The sequence below is a fragment of the Schistocerca piceifrons genome, chromosome 9, assembly GCF_021461385.2.
Source record: "Schistocerca piceifrons isolate TAMUIC-IGC-003096 chromosome 9, iqSchPice1.1, whole genome shotgun sequence".
Classification (NCBI taxonomy): Eukaryota; Metazoa; Arthropoda; class Insecta; order Orthoptera; family Acrididae; genus Schistocerca; species Schistocerca piceifrons.
The window spans coordinates 103,078,675-103,096,643 of record NC_060146.1 but is presented as its reverse complement, the minus strand read 5'-3'; the positions used below and the strand labels follow the sequence as shown (position 1 = coordinate 103,096,643).

Genomic DNA, 17,969 nt, shown 5'->3' with positions numbered 1-17,969 from the left:
GTGTCGGCAGTTGGGTTGGGTCCTGGAGTCGTGTGACCTACTGGCTCCATGTCAGGGTAGCTTCTGCCAGGGTTGCCCTACAACTGATAATCTTGTGTCCCCCGTGCCTGCAATCCAAACAGCCTGTTCCAGATGCCAACACCTGGTTGTTTTCTTTTCTGACTTACATAAAGCATATAACATGACCTGGCGATATCATATCCTTGCCACATTGTACGAGTGGGGTCTCCAGGGCCCACTCCGATTTTTATCCAAAACTTCCTGTAGCTCCGTACTTTCAGTGTCCCAAGTCAGTGCCTCCATAGTCCCCCCTCCCCGTATTCAGGAGAATGGCATTCCGCAGGGCTCTGTATTGAGTGTCTCTCTATTTTTAGTGGCTATTAACAGTCTAGCAGCAGCTTAGGGCTGTCGGTCTCACCTTCTCTGTATGCAGGTGACTTCTGTATTTTGTACTGCTCCTGCAGTGCTGCTGTTGCTGAGCGGCACCTACAGGGAGCCATTCACAAAGCACAGTCATGGGCTCTAGCCCACGGCTTCCAGTTTTAATCTGCGAAGTCGTGTGTCGTACATTTCTGTCAGCATCACACCGTTCATCCAAAATCAGAACTTTACCCTAATGACAAACCACTCACTGTAGTGGAGACATATCAATTCTAGGACTGGTTTTCGATGCCCGATTGACTTGGCTACCTCACCTTCATCAACTTAAGCAGAAGTGCTCTCAGCACCTCCACTGCCTGAGAAACACCAGCTAGTGTGCAGATTGCTCTATGCTGCTGCAGCTCTATAAACCCCTTGTTCAATCCCGCCTTGACTATGGGAGTCTGGTTTAAGGTTTCGTGGCGCCCTCAACGTTACGTTTACTACTTGACCCAGTGCACCACTGTGGTGTTCGCCTAGCGGCATGAGCTTTTAGAACGAGGCTGGTGACCATTGTCCTGGTGGAGGCCTGAGTCCCTCTTTTGAAAGTTAGGCATGCACAACTGCTCGCAGTTACGTTGCACACATTCGTAGTTCTCCTGCGCACCCTAGTTACTGTCTCCTTTTCCCAGCGTGGTGGTTCATCTCCCACATCAGCAGCCCAGGTCAGGGCTTATGATTGCGTTTCGTGTCCAGTCTCTTCTGTCTGAACTGGAGTCCATTACCACCTCTCCACGAGGTCCATTCACATACGCCTCCATGGTGTACACATAGGCCACAGATTCTTCCAGACCTTTTGCATGGCCCTGAGGACTCCGTTAACCCTGCGGCTCTTCACTATCACTTCCTCTCGATTCTCGACATGTACCGGGGCCATGAAGTGGTTTACACTGACGGCTCAATGGCTGACGGTCACATAGGCTTTTCGTATGTTCGTGGAGGACATACTGAACAGCACTCCTTGCCAGATGGCTGCAGTGTTTTCAATGCAGAGCTGGCGGCCATTTCTCGTGCTCTTGAGCACATCCGCTCATGCCCTGGTGAGTCATTTCTCCCGTGTACTGACTCCTTGAGCAGCCTACAAGCTATCGACCAGTGCTACCCTCGCCATCCTTTGGTAGTGTCCATTCAGGAGTCCATCTATGCCCTGGAATGCTCCCGTTGTTCAGTGGTGTTTGTGTGGACCTCGGGACACGTCGGAATCCCTGGCAACGAACTTGCTGACAGGCTTGCCAAACAGGCTACGCAGAAACTGCTTTTGGAAATGGGCATCTCCGAAACTGACTTGCGTTCTGCCTTACGCCACAGGGTTTTTCGGTTTTGGGAGACGGAATGGCATAACAGTACGCACAACAAACTGCGTGTAATTAAGGGGACTAGGAATGTGTGGAAGTCTTCCATGCAGTCCTCTTGCAGGGAATCAGTTGTCCTCTGCCGGCTCCGCTTTGGCCATACAGCTATATGTGGCTAATGCGTGGTTACCTCCTCCGTCGCGAGGACCCACCTCAGCGTCACTGTGCCTCACAAATGACGGTTGTCCGCCTCTTGCTGGACTGTCCACTTTAGCCGCTCTGTGGCAGACTTTTAACTTTCCCAGCACCCTACCTTCGGTGTTGGGTGACAATGCCTCAACAGCAGCTTTATGTTTTATTTAGGGGGGTGGGTTTTGTCATTTGATCTAAGTTTTAGTGCAACTCCTTTGTCCCACTGTGTCCTCCACCCTAGTGCTTATACGGTGGAGGTTTTAATGTGTTGGCTGGCTTCTCCTTTTTATTCTCATGGTCAGGCAGCCATGGTAATCTGTTCTCTTGTTTTGATCTCTTCTACACATTTCTTGCGTCTCTCTGTGGTTTTCTTGTCTGATTGTGCCAATTTAATGTTTGTTGTCCTTCTGTCATGCTTGTGGTTTTCTCCTTTCTTCCACCTGTGTTTTGTATGTCTCAATTATTTTGCTCCCACCCTTGTGGAATTATTTTAATAGGAATGATGGACCGATGACCTAGCAGTTTGATCCCCCCTCCCCCTTTTAAACCAACCAACCAACCAAATTGTTGATGGCCCAACATTGAAATCTGCAGCAATTTGCAGAAGGATTGCACTTCTGTCACATTGAACGATTCTCTTCAGTCATCATTAGTCCTGTTCTTGCAGGATCTTTTTCCGGCTGCAGCGATATCAGGGAGTTGATGTTTTACTGGATTTCTGATGTTCATGGTACGCTTTTGAAATGGTTGTATGGGAAAATCCGCACTTCATCACTACCTTGGAGATGCTGAGTACCATAGCTCGTGTGCCGACTGTAACATCATGTTCAAACTCTCTTAAATCTTGATAAGCTGCCATTGTAGCAGCAGTAACCAGCTTAACAACTGCACCTGACACTTGTTGTCTTATACAGGCATTGCCAACTGCAGCGCTGTACTCTGAATATTTGCATATCTCTGTATTTGAGTACACATACCTATACCATTTTCTTTGACATTTCAGCGTATATCCCCCTCCCACTGCAAACCGTTCTTCCTGTGGTCCATGCCCGAGGATGCACATCAGAAGCCTTGGAGATGCTTGCATCGGCATCTGTGGTAGTGTCAATATAGCAGCTCTATCTGCCCTGGTCACCAGATTTTTGCGTTTGCTGAGCTTCTTCTTAATTAGAACCAGTGTGAGTTCCCAAGCCTTGCTGAGAGTCTAGCTGCAGTCCCGATTGATAAGATTACCCCCTGGTGCGAATTTCAGTGGCTTCTCTAACAACATTGTCCCAGTATTTTAAGGTCAGCACTCAAATCCTGCTACATTCATATTCCATATCATGATTGTCTGATGAACAGTGCTCTAAGACTCCTGACTTGGTGGGCTGCAACTGAGTGAGGTAGTACAGTGGTTGGCACACTGGACTCACTATCAGGAGGACTACAATGGTTCAAACATGTGTCCAGCCACTCTGATTTAGATTTTCCATGATTTCTTTTAATTGCTTAAGGCAAATGCTGGGATGGTTCTTTTGAAAGGGCACAGCTGATTTCCTTCCCTAATATAAGCCTGTGCTCCATCTCTAAAGGCCTTGTTGTCAATGGGACTTTAACACTAATTTCCTCCTCCTCCTCGCTGGAGTACATTAATCAAGTGGGCTGCTGGTGTTCTTGGCAGCGATCTCTGATGCTGTGCTCTATTTGTACAATATGTGTCTTACCACACTAGCACAGATTCTAGTACACCCTGACCTCCTGCAAACTGCAACCATCTTTTACACTCCCTAAAAATTTCCGTGTTTTATTGGACAGGTAAAAGACAGTTATAACGAAGTGCTTTTTCAGTATGCGCCCGACTTTCCCTGATAGCACACCAGTGCACGGTATAAAGGTTGTGAATAACTCTTCCTTTGTGCTTTCTTCCATTTCCACAGGTTATACTGTAGTGGCGGGGCAAAGAGCATGCTTAATCTGCCATTCTGAGTATCTGTTCTTTTGGCATACAGTCTGAGGTGTTCGAGTTGCTGGAGCAGAAACTCTGCCTCTGAGTTGGTGTGCGTCCTGTGTACTAGTGTTTTTAGTACCCCACTATTCGTGACCCAGTGGTGGCAGTTATCTGCATGCAAATACAGATGAGTGTGCTTTCTCTTCTGATACGTGCTGTGGCACAGGGTGCTGTCCGTTATTCTCCTGACTATGCTGTCCAGGAATGGTAGTCTTCCTTCTTCTTTGGTCTCCATAGTGAATTTGATTTTGTGGCGTGTGGAGTTCAGATGTACAAAGAAGTCAAGAAGTTTGTCTCTTCCATGAGGCCAGATCCACATAACAGAAGAAGAAGAAGAAGAAGAAGAAGATGGATTTCCATTTGGATGACATCAGGGCCTCTTCCTCGAAGTGCACCGTAAACATATTCACAATCTCTGGTCGGAGTGGACTGCCTATTGCGACTCCATCTGTTTGCAGGAGGGGGGTGTGCCACGAGTCAGTGAAGTGGGAAAGTCGACCGAGTGTGACGTGTCATTCCTCGACCGATATTGAGAACAGAATAAAAAATTCAGAGGCATTACTATTCAGCACTCCCATGCATATTCTGTATGTAAGAAAAGCTTATGGAGCAGGTTTCTCATTCAGAAATTCTATTACAGTGCTGGTTGTTTACAAGAAGACCGTGTTAAGCATAATGGAAGAAGGAGAAATGTTTATCAGCATTCCAGATTTGGCAGTGGCAGGCTCATGGTCTGCTGAGACTCTGGTTTATTGTTTCACTATATTGCTGCTTGCATTGCTCAGAATCTCATATTGTGCGAACATAGAATTGGTAGGTTCAGGAGGGCCATGCTAAATGCCTTGCAGGGCCTCAGTAGTGCCACCCAACTAGCACCTGAGAGGGCAGACAAGTGTTTGCTCATGCGTACGTGATCCTGCAGCGAAGTTGTGTACATTTAGTCAGGAAATGGGCTTGTATACAGTGAGACAAGTATCCACACAGACAATGGGATGGCATCTGGAGCAGCACAGACTGTCAAGCCCTTAATGCAGGTCTAGAGAGAGGTGAACTGACAGCGGTGCAACTGACAACAATGCCAGGCACAGGAATGGCACTGTGTCATCGTATCAGATGAGTCTCAGTTCTGCAACATCGTCACAATTGATGTACTTGTGTGTGGAGGCTCTGATGCCAACAGACCTGGCCAGATTGTACCTGTCATTCTCATGCGGGTCCAGCATGTGATGTGATGGTATGGGGTGCAACTGGATACATGTCACAACCTCTGGTTCACATAGCCAGTAATTTGGACAGCAGCCATTGCATTTGTGTTTTGTTAAGGCCTATCGCTGTGCCCTATTTTCAAGGGCTCCGTGATGTTATCTTTTAACAAGATAATTTCAAGACTACACATCACCCGAGCTGTACTGAGCTACCTCGATACAAAGAGTGTTCCACTGTTGCCGTATCCAGCATTTTCTTCAAATCTGTCACCTGTGGGGAACGTCTGTTCACAGGATGCCAAGAGATGGGTATGCCACCAATCGCCAGCCACTACAGCTGATGAACTCTGACATATGACATACAGTTGAGTAGCATGAAGTGATGTACCCATGGCTGTAATCCAAGCTCGATTTGATATCCAGTGTGCTGAGAGCTGTTGTTCCTGTCAGTCGGCAGCAGCTCTGTGTACTTAAGTCTGCACCCAATACTCCCAAAATTTAATCATGTATGCACCCTTACAAGTAAATTTCTGCTGTTTCCTACCTTTTCTGCTGTTCCAGTTTCAATACTGAAATTCATATATTATTTTTATGCTATCCTAACCAGATTGGACTGTGGTGTCATACAGCTTAAAATATCTTACAACGTGTTGAATCAGCGATGAGAAGTGTAGAACAGCCAGCAGGGGAAAGATGTTGGCAATGAGACAGCTTTTATGTAGAACAGCAGTACAGTGTTTCACAGTGCATAATGCTTCCGCAGATTGAGAACAAAATGTGTGGTTTGCTTTCATCCATTTCACTCTGAGGCATATTGCGCTCTGAGAATGTTCATCGAATTCAGTTACTTTGTATTATATTTCAGTAACAGTGACATAATAGCAAATAGGACTGTATGAGTTTTTATGGATTTTTTTTCCCAGACACACACTACCATTTCTTCAGATTTATTTAATTTGGTTATAAATCCTTTCCATAATATATGCTGTACACAAAATGTTGAACATAAAATGTAGCTATCTGCTGATTTAACATCTTGCTGAGTATACCAGTACAATGTTTTATTGTAACAAATAGTTCAATGTATTTTACACACTTATAAACTTATTATACAGTTATAGTAATTTATACCATTACATTAATGTTGTACATTAATGTTCTGGAAGACGATATTATAAGGAACCTCATACTTTTCCTGGATGATAGAGTTGTCTATAATGAAGTATTGCCTGAAAAAAAATTTGCACAAATATTGAGTCAGATCATAACATTTCAAAATGGTCCAAAGATAGGCAACTGAGTTTAAGTTTTCAGAAATGTAAATTGCAGCACATCACAAAACAAATAAGACAGTATTGTATGACTACATTATCAAATAATCACAGTTTTAATTGGTCAACTCATACAAATATCTGGATGTAACAATTTGTGAGAGTATGAAATGAAATGATGACATAGACTCACTTGTAGGCAAAGCAGAATGCAGACTTCAATTCGTTGGTAAGATACTGGAAAATGCAATCAGTCTATAGAGGACATTGCTTATAAAATACTTGTGTGGCCCATTCTAGAATATCGCTTAAGTATGACCCATAACAAATAAGGCTAATGGCAGACATTGAATGTATACAAAATAGTGTAGCATGATTGATCATAGATTTATTTGATGCATGGGAGAGCGTCAAGAAGCTACAAAAAAATTGGAAATGCCAGACAAGTGAAGATAGATGCCAAATATATGACAAAACCCAACTTATGAAATTTCAGGAACCTGTATTAAGCGAGGTATTTAGGGATTATACAATAACCACATATGTATCACTCCTATAGGGACCATAAAGGCAAGATTAATTACAGCATGCACAGAACCATTTAAAGAATCATTCTTCCCACACTCCACATGAGCATTGAATGGGGAAAAACCATAATGTGTGGTACAACAATGTACTTTGTCGTACAACCCACAGTGGTTTATACAGTGTGCATGTTGACATGGAATCAGTTGACAGTAGTTGGGTAATGGTTCATATTGATTCCCATTTCCCTGTTGCGTTAGGTGATCTTATGCCTCTAATTATTTTTTCATTGCTATCTTAACTTGCATTCTTCAATACAGTTTATTAACCCTTCTAATCTCTTTGTATTCGGGCAAATGTACAGTTAACTTTTAAGGAATTTGTATTTTCAATTTATTAACTGGAGTTTTGTTTCATATGCAGCAGCAGTGTTACAAATTATTTATTTCAGTTTCTTTAGAATAATTTGCTGTTTCACAGGTGCCTTGAAGAAAATAAAAGATCTTGAAAGTGTCTTAATGACAACCAATGGCCTCATGTTGACAAGACAGCTGGTTGCCTTGCAGAGGGCAGGGCTTGACGGTCTGAACATCAGCTTAGACACCCTGCAGTCCCAACGCTACAACCAGATCACGAGGAGGAAAGGCTGGGAGCGTGTCATGGCTGGCATAGATCTAGCCTTGCAACTTGAATACGACCCTGTGAAGGTATTACTAGTGCAGCTGTCATCGCATGCAGACTTTCATAAGCAAAAGATATAAATCTATTGTTAAGAATATCAATACGAGAATCACCATTTTAAAGCAGTACGCCCTCACCCTCGCCCCCACCCTCACCCCTGCCTCCACACTGCAGCTGTAAGTGAAGGAAGGTATATTAAGACAGAAGAAGTAAATTTTAGCTGATGATGCTAACAGTTTCGTAGTTTATACAACATAAAAAAGTATGCCTTGCAAGTTTACCAATTAAATATCTTATATTTTCCTCCCAAGAGTCTTATGAGACTCAAGATCTTTACAGTTTCTCTTTTTTTCTTTTGTGTCTTTAGTTTAAAATAAGTTTCCTCTATTGTGGTGTTGTTTTGAAAAAAATACTCGACTGTTTGGAAAAATTATTCTTAATTCTGTAGTCACACTTTTGTTGTGTCTAAGTACTACTGGTTTCAGTAGCAAGTACCAACATCAGTTCATCTTATTATCAAAAATTTCTTTGCAAAATAAAAGCTGACCGCTGTGGCCGAGCAGTTCTAGGCACTTCAGTCCGGAACCGTGCTGCTGCTACTGTCGCGGGTTCGAATCCTGCCTTGGGCAGGGATGTCCTTAGGTTAGTTAGGTTTAAGTAGTTCTAAGTCTGGGGGACTGATGACCTCAGATGTTAAGTCCCATAGTGCTTAGAGCCATTTGAACCATTTTGCAAAATAAAAAGCTTCTGTACAACTGCAAACTAGACATACCATTTTCAGGGTGCAGTTCACATCTATTGAAAGCACAACAGTGACCTTTACTTTTAGTAGATAAGACACCTACTGGGGTAAGTGACTTGATGACTGCACACAAGAAGTTTGTCATTTACTCCATATGTAGTTACCATGCAGAATCATATTTTGTATTAGTTTGTCCTTACTCTTCCAAAAGGTTAAACCTTGTCTCTGCAGCCACAGCTTCCTCTCTTCAGCAGTTGTCTTCATCTCCATGTATGAAGAAAATCCCATTCATTGATCATATTGTTTAAGTAGGACGTTCTCAGTCATCCCCTTGTTTTCTTACCTACGATCTTGCCTTCAGAAATGTTTTTTAAAAGATTATCGTCTCCAGTTAAGTGTCTAGTGTATTTTGCTTTGCCCTGGCCTATAACTTTCAGTGGTTCTTTCTTCTCTCCTATTTCCTTTAATTTTTCTGTCATTGCAGCTAGTTCTTGTACTTCTCCTCCAGAACCACATTTCAGCAGGTTTGAGGCGAGCTTCCTTTGGCTTTTCTAATGTACAGATTTTGCATCTGTGTGTCAGAACACTCCGCACAAAGGTCTTTACAAATATTTTCTTAATGTGGAAGCTGATATGTTTATTCAGTGGCAGCTTCTTCTTATTTTGGAAGGAACTCTTCACCTGTGCTATTCTTTTCTTGAATGCCTTGAAATATTGATTGTTTTCTTGCAAAATGCTACTGAGATAGTGAATTTCAGTTCCTTTCTTGAGTTGCTCATTGCCTGTTCTGTGTCAGTCCTACCTCCACCTCCTTTCTTGTCTGTAGCCATAACTTTTGTCTTCTTTGTATTCATTTTTAGCTTTAGTTGTACCATTTCTTGATTTAAGGCCTGAAACATTTTATTTAGTTCCTACTCTGATTTACTATTGCAATGTCGTCAATCTGCAGTGTATATGCATGCAATTAAGTTTCCATATCTACATCATGCTCCAAAAACCACCTAACCGTGTGTGGCAGGGAGTACGTCTCATGCCACCAACTGATCCCCTCTGCCTTGTTCCACTTGTGAACAGTGCTTGGGAAGAATGACTGTCAGTACGCTTCTGTATTATCTCTAACTTCTCAAATTTTCTTCTCGTGATCATTTCGTGAATTGTATATGAGAGAAACTATTATGTTGTCGGACTCTTCTCGGAAACTACTCTCTCGAAATTCCGGTAGTAAATCTTTCCGTGATGCACAACTGCTCTCTTATGGCATCTGCCACTGGAGTTGCTGAGCATCTCTATAATGATCTCACGGTGACTAAATGATCCTGTGACAAAACACTTCGCACTTTGTTGGACCTTCTTTCTCTCTTCTGTCAGTCCTACTGGGTAAGGACACAGGGGTGATTTACATTCATTTAAGATTCTTCCCGTGAATCTTAGTCTGGCATCTGCTTTTCCTATTGCTGTTTTACGTGGTCATTCACTTTAAGGTTGCTCTGGATAGTTACTTCTAGATATTTTATGGTAGATTCTGTTTCCAGCAATTTGTCACTAATAGTGTAGTTGTACAGTATTGGATTTCTTTTCCTATGTGTGTGTGTGTGTGTGTGTGTGTGTGTGTGTGTGTGTGTGTGATATGTTACATTTATTTATGTGCAGGGTCAACTGCCAGAGCCTGCACCATTCACCAATCCTCTGCAGGTCATTGTGCAAATTGATACTGTCTTCTGTTGTTGCTACTTTCTGATGGACAAGTGTAGTACCTTTGAACAATATTAAGGAGCCTCTGACACTTTCTACTGGATCATTTATATACATTGTAAATGTAATGGTCCTATCACATTTCCTTGGAGTATTCCAGAAATTACCTTTTGATTCTTGTAATCTTTTCTTTGTTGTTGTTATTACTTCCTTGATGAACATATTAAATAAGTAAGGTGATAGAAGGCACCCGTCTCTCACTGCCCTTCTGATTTTCCTTCTTTCATATCCGGTTCAGTACTCTGACTTTTGTATATAAAATTAGTCATTTGTCCCTCCACTTTGGACATTACTTTAAGGAATGATGATTTAATGGTAATCTGTCTATTAAACGATATTTTAACGATATACTGTGCTTTCTGATCATAGAGTGGCTTGATGATGGTATTTGATACTGAAATTAGTAATCATTAGACAAAATAAAAGTGAAGCTATAATAAAAGAAAGTAATATTTTGGATCATGTCAGTTGTTGTTCCAAACAACAGCATGTCAGGAATAGGTACTAAATTATTTGTCCGCTGATGACCTCACAGCTTGGAACACTAAAACAAAAATGTTAATTGTTTGTTATGTGTCCTGGTAGAGTTTACGACTGTTTACAGTTCACAATTGTTTGTTGGAGATTGGGCTTACTCACATAGTGTATTTAGTGTACAGTGCAGCAAAAGGCAGTGCCCAGAAAAGTAAACAAGAGTAAAGACAAAAGTTTCACGACAGGATGTTGTGTCACCATACTTGGAAGACAATTATAGCCATAAACAGAAATTTAAAAGAAACTGGCTTATTTGAGCTGTGGAGACCTGGTCGAGGATTCTCAGTAAATAATTGTTAGCACAGTAGAATTTATAAGGAGACAATGTCAGTTCGTGTGAGGGAAGGTTGATCGATAAGTACCTATCAGCTTTCTCATAAAACTCAAAATTTGAACAATACACACCAAGGAAAAAGTAGAAGTCCAACAGTGTCAAATCTATACAATAATATCAATCATCCAACAGTTTTGTAAAATCCCTAATTGTACTTACTTACTTACTTACTCAGACTTGCTATGTACCATATAAGGAACTGGTTTCCACCAGTGCACTTGATCAGCTGCCAAGTTCTCATCTTCCTCCAAGTTTGTGTCCATGCATTGAAGATTCTTTGCAAAAGTTCCAGGTGTTAAAAGGTCTTCCTGTACATCTGTATCTGTCCATTGATTTCCACAACAGTGTTAATTTTGCAATTCCTCCAACTTACACGCGTAGAACATAACCTGCAAGCTTCAGTCTTCTATCAGCAAGAATTTTGTTTAGGCTGTGTAGACCTCATATTCTCAGCACTTCATCGTTTGTAACTTGGTTGGGATAACTGATCATCAGAATTCGCCTCGAACATTGTTGGTGAAAAATATTGAGACTGTGTGCTGATTTTACTGACATTTTCCAGGTCCCACACACATAAATGGCTATTGGTAGAATGATAGAGGAGTACAGCCAAAGCTTTGTTGACATATTACAGACCTAATTGCCATAGGGACTGGTTTTCCAGTTCTGCTGGTGATTTAAGTATCTGTGACCTCATTATTACAGATAAAGCTACTGAGTCAACATCTTGTAGTATCTTCTATTGCACTGCAATCGGGGAAGAGATGAGTAATTTCCACTTACTTTGCACATTCTGTCTGCCTTATCTCTATTAATTTTCAATCCTACACAACAGGGCATTTAATAAGAAAGCAGATAAAAATTAACTTGATGCCTTCCAAGGAGACGGTCTCTACTCCTAAGTCTCTACTCCTTCAAGTCTGACGATGTAAGTGTAGACCGGGTGTGGTTTAAATTCAGAGAAATAGTACCAATATCAATTAAGAGATATATACCAAATAAATTGAAAGGATACCAAATAATTTAAAAGGGTAGTTCACAAAACAGGTCAAAACACTGCTTCAGAAGTAATGAAAAAAAGCGTGTCAAAGTTTAAAACAATGCAAAATCTCCAAGATTAGCGATATTTTACTGAAGCTCGGAACTTAGGGTGGGTTTCAGTACAAGATGTGTTTAATAGTTCCCACAGTGAAACTTCGTTTTGAAATCTGGAAGAAAATCCAAAGAGGTTCAGGTTGCATGTATAGTACACCAGTGGCGAGACACAACCAATACCTGCACTGTGCGATAGTTGTGGTAATGTTACTGATGACAGTGCCACTAAAGCAGGGTTACTAAACACGGATTTCTGAAATTTCTTCACCAAAGACAACAAAGTGATTATTGCAGTATTCAAATCAAGAACAACTGCAACTGTGAGTAACTTAGAAGTAGCTATCCTCAGTGCAATAAAGCAGCTATGTTTCTTTCAGAGTATGCTGATACAATAGCTCCATTAGAAATCATATACAGCCGCTCATTTGATAAAGATCCGTACCTAGAGACTGGAAAGTTGCTCAGGTCACACCAATGCTCAGGAAAGAAAAGAGGAGTAATCTGCTAAATAACAGACTCATGTCACTAATGTTGATTTGCATTTGGTTTTTGGAAGATATATTGTGTTTGAATATTATGAATTATCTTAAAGATAATGATTTATTGATAAATAGCCAAGACAGATTCAGAAATATTGATCTTTCAAAACACAGCTAGCTCTTTATTCACACAAAGTAATAAGTGCTGTCGACAGGGGATCTCAAATTGATTCCATATTTGTAGATTTCCAGAAGACTTTTTCAAACAGTTCCTCACAAGTGACTTCTAATCATATTGTGTGCCTATGGAGTATTGTCTCAGTTGTGCAACTGGATGTGTGGTTTCCTGTCAGAAAGGTCACAGTTCATAGTAATTGATGGAAAATCATCAAGTAAAACAGAAGTGATATCTGACATTCCTCAAGGAAGTGTTATAGACCACCTGCTGTTGCCGATCTACATTAACAATTTAAGAGAGAATGTGAGCAGCCCTTTTAGATTGTTTGCAGATGATGCTATCATTTACAGTCTTGTAAATCATTTACTGTCTTGTAAAGTGATCAGATGATCAAAATGAACTGCAAAATGATTTAGACTACATATCCATATGATGCAAAAAGTGGTAACTGACCTTAAATAATAAAAATTGTGATGTCATCTGCAAGAGTAGTAAAAGGCATCTACTAAATTTTGGTTACATGATAATTCACGCAGATCTAAAGGCTGTGAAGTCTACTGAATACTGGGGAATTACATTTACAAATAACTTAAATTGGAATGCTCACATAGATAATGTGGTGGGAAAGCAAACAAAACACTGTGATTTATTAGTAAAATACTTAGAAGATTATGATTACTAAAGAGACTATCTACAACTACACTTGTCTGTCCTCTTCTGGAGTATTCTGCATGGTGTGGTATCCTTACCAGATTGGACTGACAGAGGACATCATTTAAAAGTTTAAAGATGGGCAGCTCATTTTGTATTATTGGGAAACTTGAAAGAGCATGCCGCAGATATCGCATGTGAATTGGGGTGGCAGTCATTAAAACAAAAGCATTCTGCTGCAGCAGGTTCTTAAAATTTTAATCAGCAACTTTCTCCTCCAAATGTGAAAATATTGTGTTAGAGCCCACCTACATAGGGAGAAATGATCATTGTAATAAAATAAGAGAAATCAGAGCTTTTACGGAAATATTTAAGTGTTTGTTTTTCCTCAAATGCTGTAGGGGAATGGAATGGTAGATAAATAGGTTGAGGGTGGTTCTCTGAACCCTCTGCCAGCATTTAATTGTGAATTACAGACTAGTCATGCAGATATAGATAATGTAGATAGGCTTTCAATATTGTGCACTGATTCTCTAATTTTATACATTGCTCAGATACTTTCGTGGTGCTTTGGAGTGACCCCTTTAAAATAACACTTTACCAGTCTTCTTAATATGCATTTTGGTAACCAGGTTGATAAGAAGTTACAACAATACTCTCTTATTACTCCCCAGTGATTTTCTGTGTTTCTGAACATACAGGTTGTGTATGCTGTTTGGAGTCTGGTGTATGCTGAATCAAATGTTTTTATTGTTGTGATCTTCCATCTGAAGACTGGTTTCATAGAGTTGCCCACACTAGTCTACCCTGTGTGACCCTCTTCACCTCTGCGTAACTACTGCAGCCTAGATTAACTTGAACTTGCTTACTGCAGTCAGTTTTTGGTCTCCTACAGTTGTTACCCCCATCATATTCACAGATGACCACATACTCTGGAAATTGCATATTGTAATGTAGGATGGAATAATAACGTATGGAAAGTTTCGGTTGAAAATTACGAATTATTTAGGAATAAAGGAGACAACTCACCAAAAGGCAGAAGCGCTGTGTCATCAATAGGCACACAAACAAAAGGTACGTAGAATGATATTTTCACTCTGCAGCAGAGTGTGCACTGATATGAAACTTCCTAGCATATTAAAACTGTGTGCCGGACCAAGACTTGAACTTGGAACCTTTGCCTTTCGTGGGCGAGTGCTCTACCATCTGAGCTACCCATGCACGACTCACGACCCGTCCTCACAGCTTTACTTCCGCCAGTACCTCGCCTTCTACCTTCCAAACTTGAAAGGTATGTTGTTTGGCGAGCTTCAAGAATGCACTTTCTTTTTGTTGCTGTAGGGAAAACATGCGCGCGCGCGCGCGCGCGCACACACACACACACACACACACACACACACACACACACACACACACACACACACTCACTCACATGCGCATGCATGTCTCCTTATGTTGTGGTCAGTCGACTGCCAGGCCTTTACTGGCCCACGGTGAGTGTTCTGGAGTGAGGTGGGTCTGTAGAGTGGGGTAGGATGGGGTGGGTTGAGGCGATGTGAGGGATGGAGAGAGATGGGATGCAGGGAGGGGTTTGGAGGGAAGCGTGTAGCACCTAGTGGCTCGTGGGAGAATGGGGAGCCATCTGTGGGCTAGCTAGGGGTGCTGGTAGAGGGGTCAGGTGACAGACAGCTGGGCATTCATAGACTAGGGCGTGACGTAAGATAACAGCACACACGTGGCTGATGGGAGGGGGAGGGGGGCGAAGAGAGAGAGAGAGAGAGAGAGAGAGAGAGAGAGAGAGAGAGAGAGAGAGTGTGTGTGTGTGTGTGCGCGTGTGCGTGTGCGTGTGCGCGTGCGTGTGCGCGTGCGTGTGCGCGTGCGTGTGCGTGTGCGTGTGCGTGGCAAGGGTGGGGGCTGGGAGTTAACTTGGATTTAGACCAGGAAAGTTACAGGAGCAAAGGATGTGCTGGAAGTATGGCAACCAAAGTTCAGTATTCTTAAATAAGATCAGCTGGTGCCAATGCATTGGAAAGTAACTGGCACACCAAGTGCAATTGTGGCTCCTTTTTCTTTATGGATTTTAAATAGTCTGCAGAGCAAATTGAATTAGGAGGATTAGGCATTTGTGTGGGTCTAGGAAAGAAAATTGTAGAACCAGATAAAAAGCGCGCAAGACAGGAGGGGTACTACTGCTCATCACTGCTGTATTGTGCTACTAGTACGTGTCAGTGTGATTGTACAGAGTGGTGTTGCCGTACGGGCGTCTTTGAATTGGCCACCGACTGATTAGTGCAGGCCGGGTGCTGGAGGCCGCCTCTGGGAGGCAAGCGTGCGGCGCGGCCCCTGCCGTGCCATCTGCTGGCGACTCGCACATATATAAGTGTGGAACAGTGCTGACTGCCTCTCTGTGTGATTCTAGTTTGTAATGTGCACATCAGTGTTCTGCGTCTTGAGGAGTCCTTAGAGGCATATTGTTCAGAGGTTATTATTAAAGCCATATTTGTGCGACTTGGATCACACTTCAGTATTACTTGGTTAGTACATCACCACAAATATATGGACCGGGAATGTACATGCTTTGACAGTTTGCTACGTCTCTCTCTTGTAGGACTGACACGGTAGCTGCCTTGCATTTCTTAATCACTCTGACCTTGTCGACCACAAACCGAATCTTGGTACAGTCATGATTTCCCTGAAGAGATTGCATGACAGCAGAGACTTGTAAAATTGTGTTACCCATTTCTCTGACCAATGAAGATTCATTCTATACCTTCAGATACAGTGTCATGTAGGAGTAGAACAGCAAGAAATATGTAGCACCTCCAACAGTAATGACAGTTTGTCACCTCCCAACACTACATGTGCAAATGTTTCAGTGCATTTTTGATGTTTGTTAACAGATTCATCAACACAACAAAAATTTACGATCTCAGTAGCATCTTATTTCTTAACTCGTACTTTACTATTCATCAGAATCTTCATCGCTGCTCTTTGATTCGTCAGAGCTCCCTGCTGTACTTTGTTTTATTTCATAGTCAGAATTAGTTGAAATACCATCTACATCCTCTCCTTTGGATTCAACTTCTTCAGTATTATCTTTCAAGTCAACATCTGCTAATCTGTGAGACCAAAATGATGAGCCATACTACTCTATTTCACTGTGCCTGTTTGTTTCATTTGTATAACATTTTATTCCATCATAGATGCTGCACTTACAGTTTCATATATGCATTGCAGCAGCAGACACAATAAAAGTTACAACATGTAGCAATCAGCAGTGCTTAGTTTGTTGAATGGGTAAAAAATATGCCATTGTCCCAGTTCCACATATCCCCAAAATTTGATTCTGCCAAATTCTGTACTCTCTGAAATCGAATGTTTAATCCAAAGATGAAAGTGAACAAGTTTGATGCAGTATTGCTAATATTGTTTATTACTCATCTTGCTGAATGAAGTGCAGACCGTGTCCGTTCTGAAAGGTTTGCAGAAGTAATGGACACACCAGTTTTCTAAAAACTTACATTGAGATTGTGCTCTCCTTCCTCTTGTACATATTAGTAGAGCCTTTCGGATTACTCCACAATATGCCTCTTGGCAAGGTTATTCAGGCAAAGTTTATAGACCTTATATCGACAGTATTATGAAAAGGATAGATTGGCACTCACCGTATAGTGTAGATGTTGAGTTGCAGGCAGGCAAAAAAAAAAAAAAATCCTATTAAACACATAAGCTTCTGGGGCAACACCCCCCCCCCCCCCCCCCCCACACACACACACACACACACACACAGACGTGCATGCAAATGCAGATCACACATACATGACCATTGTCTCTGGCTGCCAGGGCCAGACTGGGAGCAACTGCGCATCATGGGAGAAACAATGGTCATGTGTGTGTGTGTGTTTTGTCCACTTTAGAAGAAGACTTTCTGATCTAAAGCTTACGTGTTTAGTAGTCTTTTTGTTGTGCTTGTCTGTGACCTAACATCTCCTGTATACAGTGAATAGCAATGTATCTTTTTTATAATATGGTCATTATTCCAGCCTAGATTTTCTGTTGTTTGTTTCCTTTTAAGACCTTATAAAGACAGTTACTGATGATTTCTTTTTTCTTATTGGAGAAAAGTAAAACGACATGGGGGCCAGACGTAGATTGTAAATGAATATGGAATAGAGCATTTTTATTCTCCCTGTATGCAGTGTCAATTAGGTCACCTCACACACTCTTCATTTCTGGCAGCACCTCCTCCTTGACACATGACTGTCCTCCACCACCCCACCATAGTCTTCAAGTTTTAACCTATCGCACTTCTGGATGGGCAAATGGATGAAGGATGTAGTTTAAAACAGTATAACTAAACTTAAAAGTCAAACTGCCCATTTATAGAGACTGCTATCATTATTTAAACATACAAAACAAAATCAAAACAATCAAAAGAAAATTTTTTTCAAAAGAGCAGAAAATTGTAGTGAAATTCATGAAAGGATTGTTTTAAATTGTTATATCTTAAATCAATAAGTATGTCAGCATTTCCCAGGATTTTCTGGCTTAATTAAGACTAGGTCATGCCACCACAGTGGACTTGCCTTCAAGAGGACAACGGACCCGAGTCCCATCGGGCCACCAAA

The 17,969-nt window shown here is 41.6% G+C and overlaps 1 protein-coding gene across 1 annotated transcript in view; it reads left to right on the top strand.

The window, feature by feature from the left end:
• LOC124717062 (molybdenum cofactor biosynthesis protein 1-like) overlaps positions 1-17,969 on the top strand; it is a 111,698-nt gene that overhangs the window by 28,290 nt on the left and 65,439 nt on the right. The window contains exon 4 of the mRNA XM_047243745.1: positions 7,376-7,602. Within this exon, the coding sequence (XP_047099701.1) occupies positions 7,376-7,602 (227 nt within the window). The remainder of the gene's footprint in view (positions 1-7,375; positions 7,603-17,969) is intronic.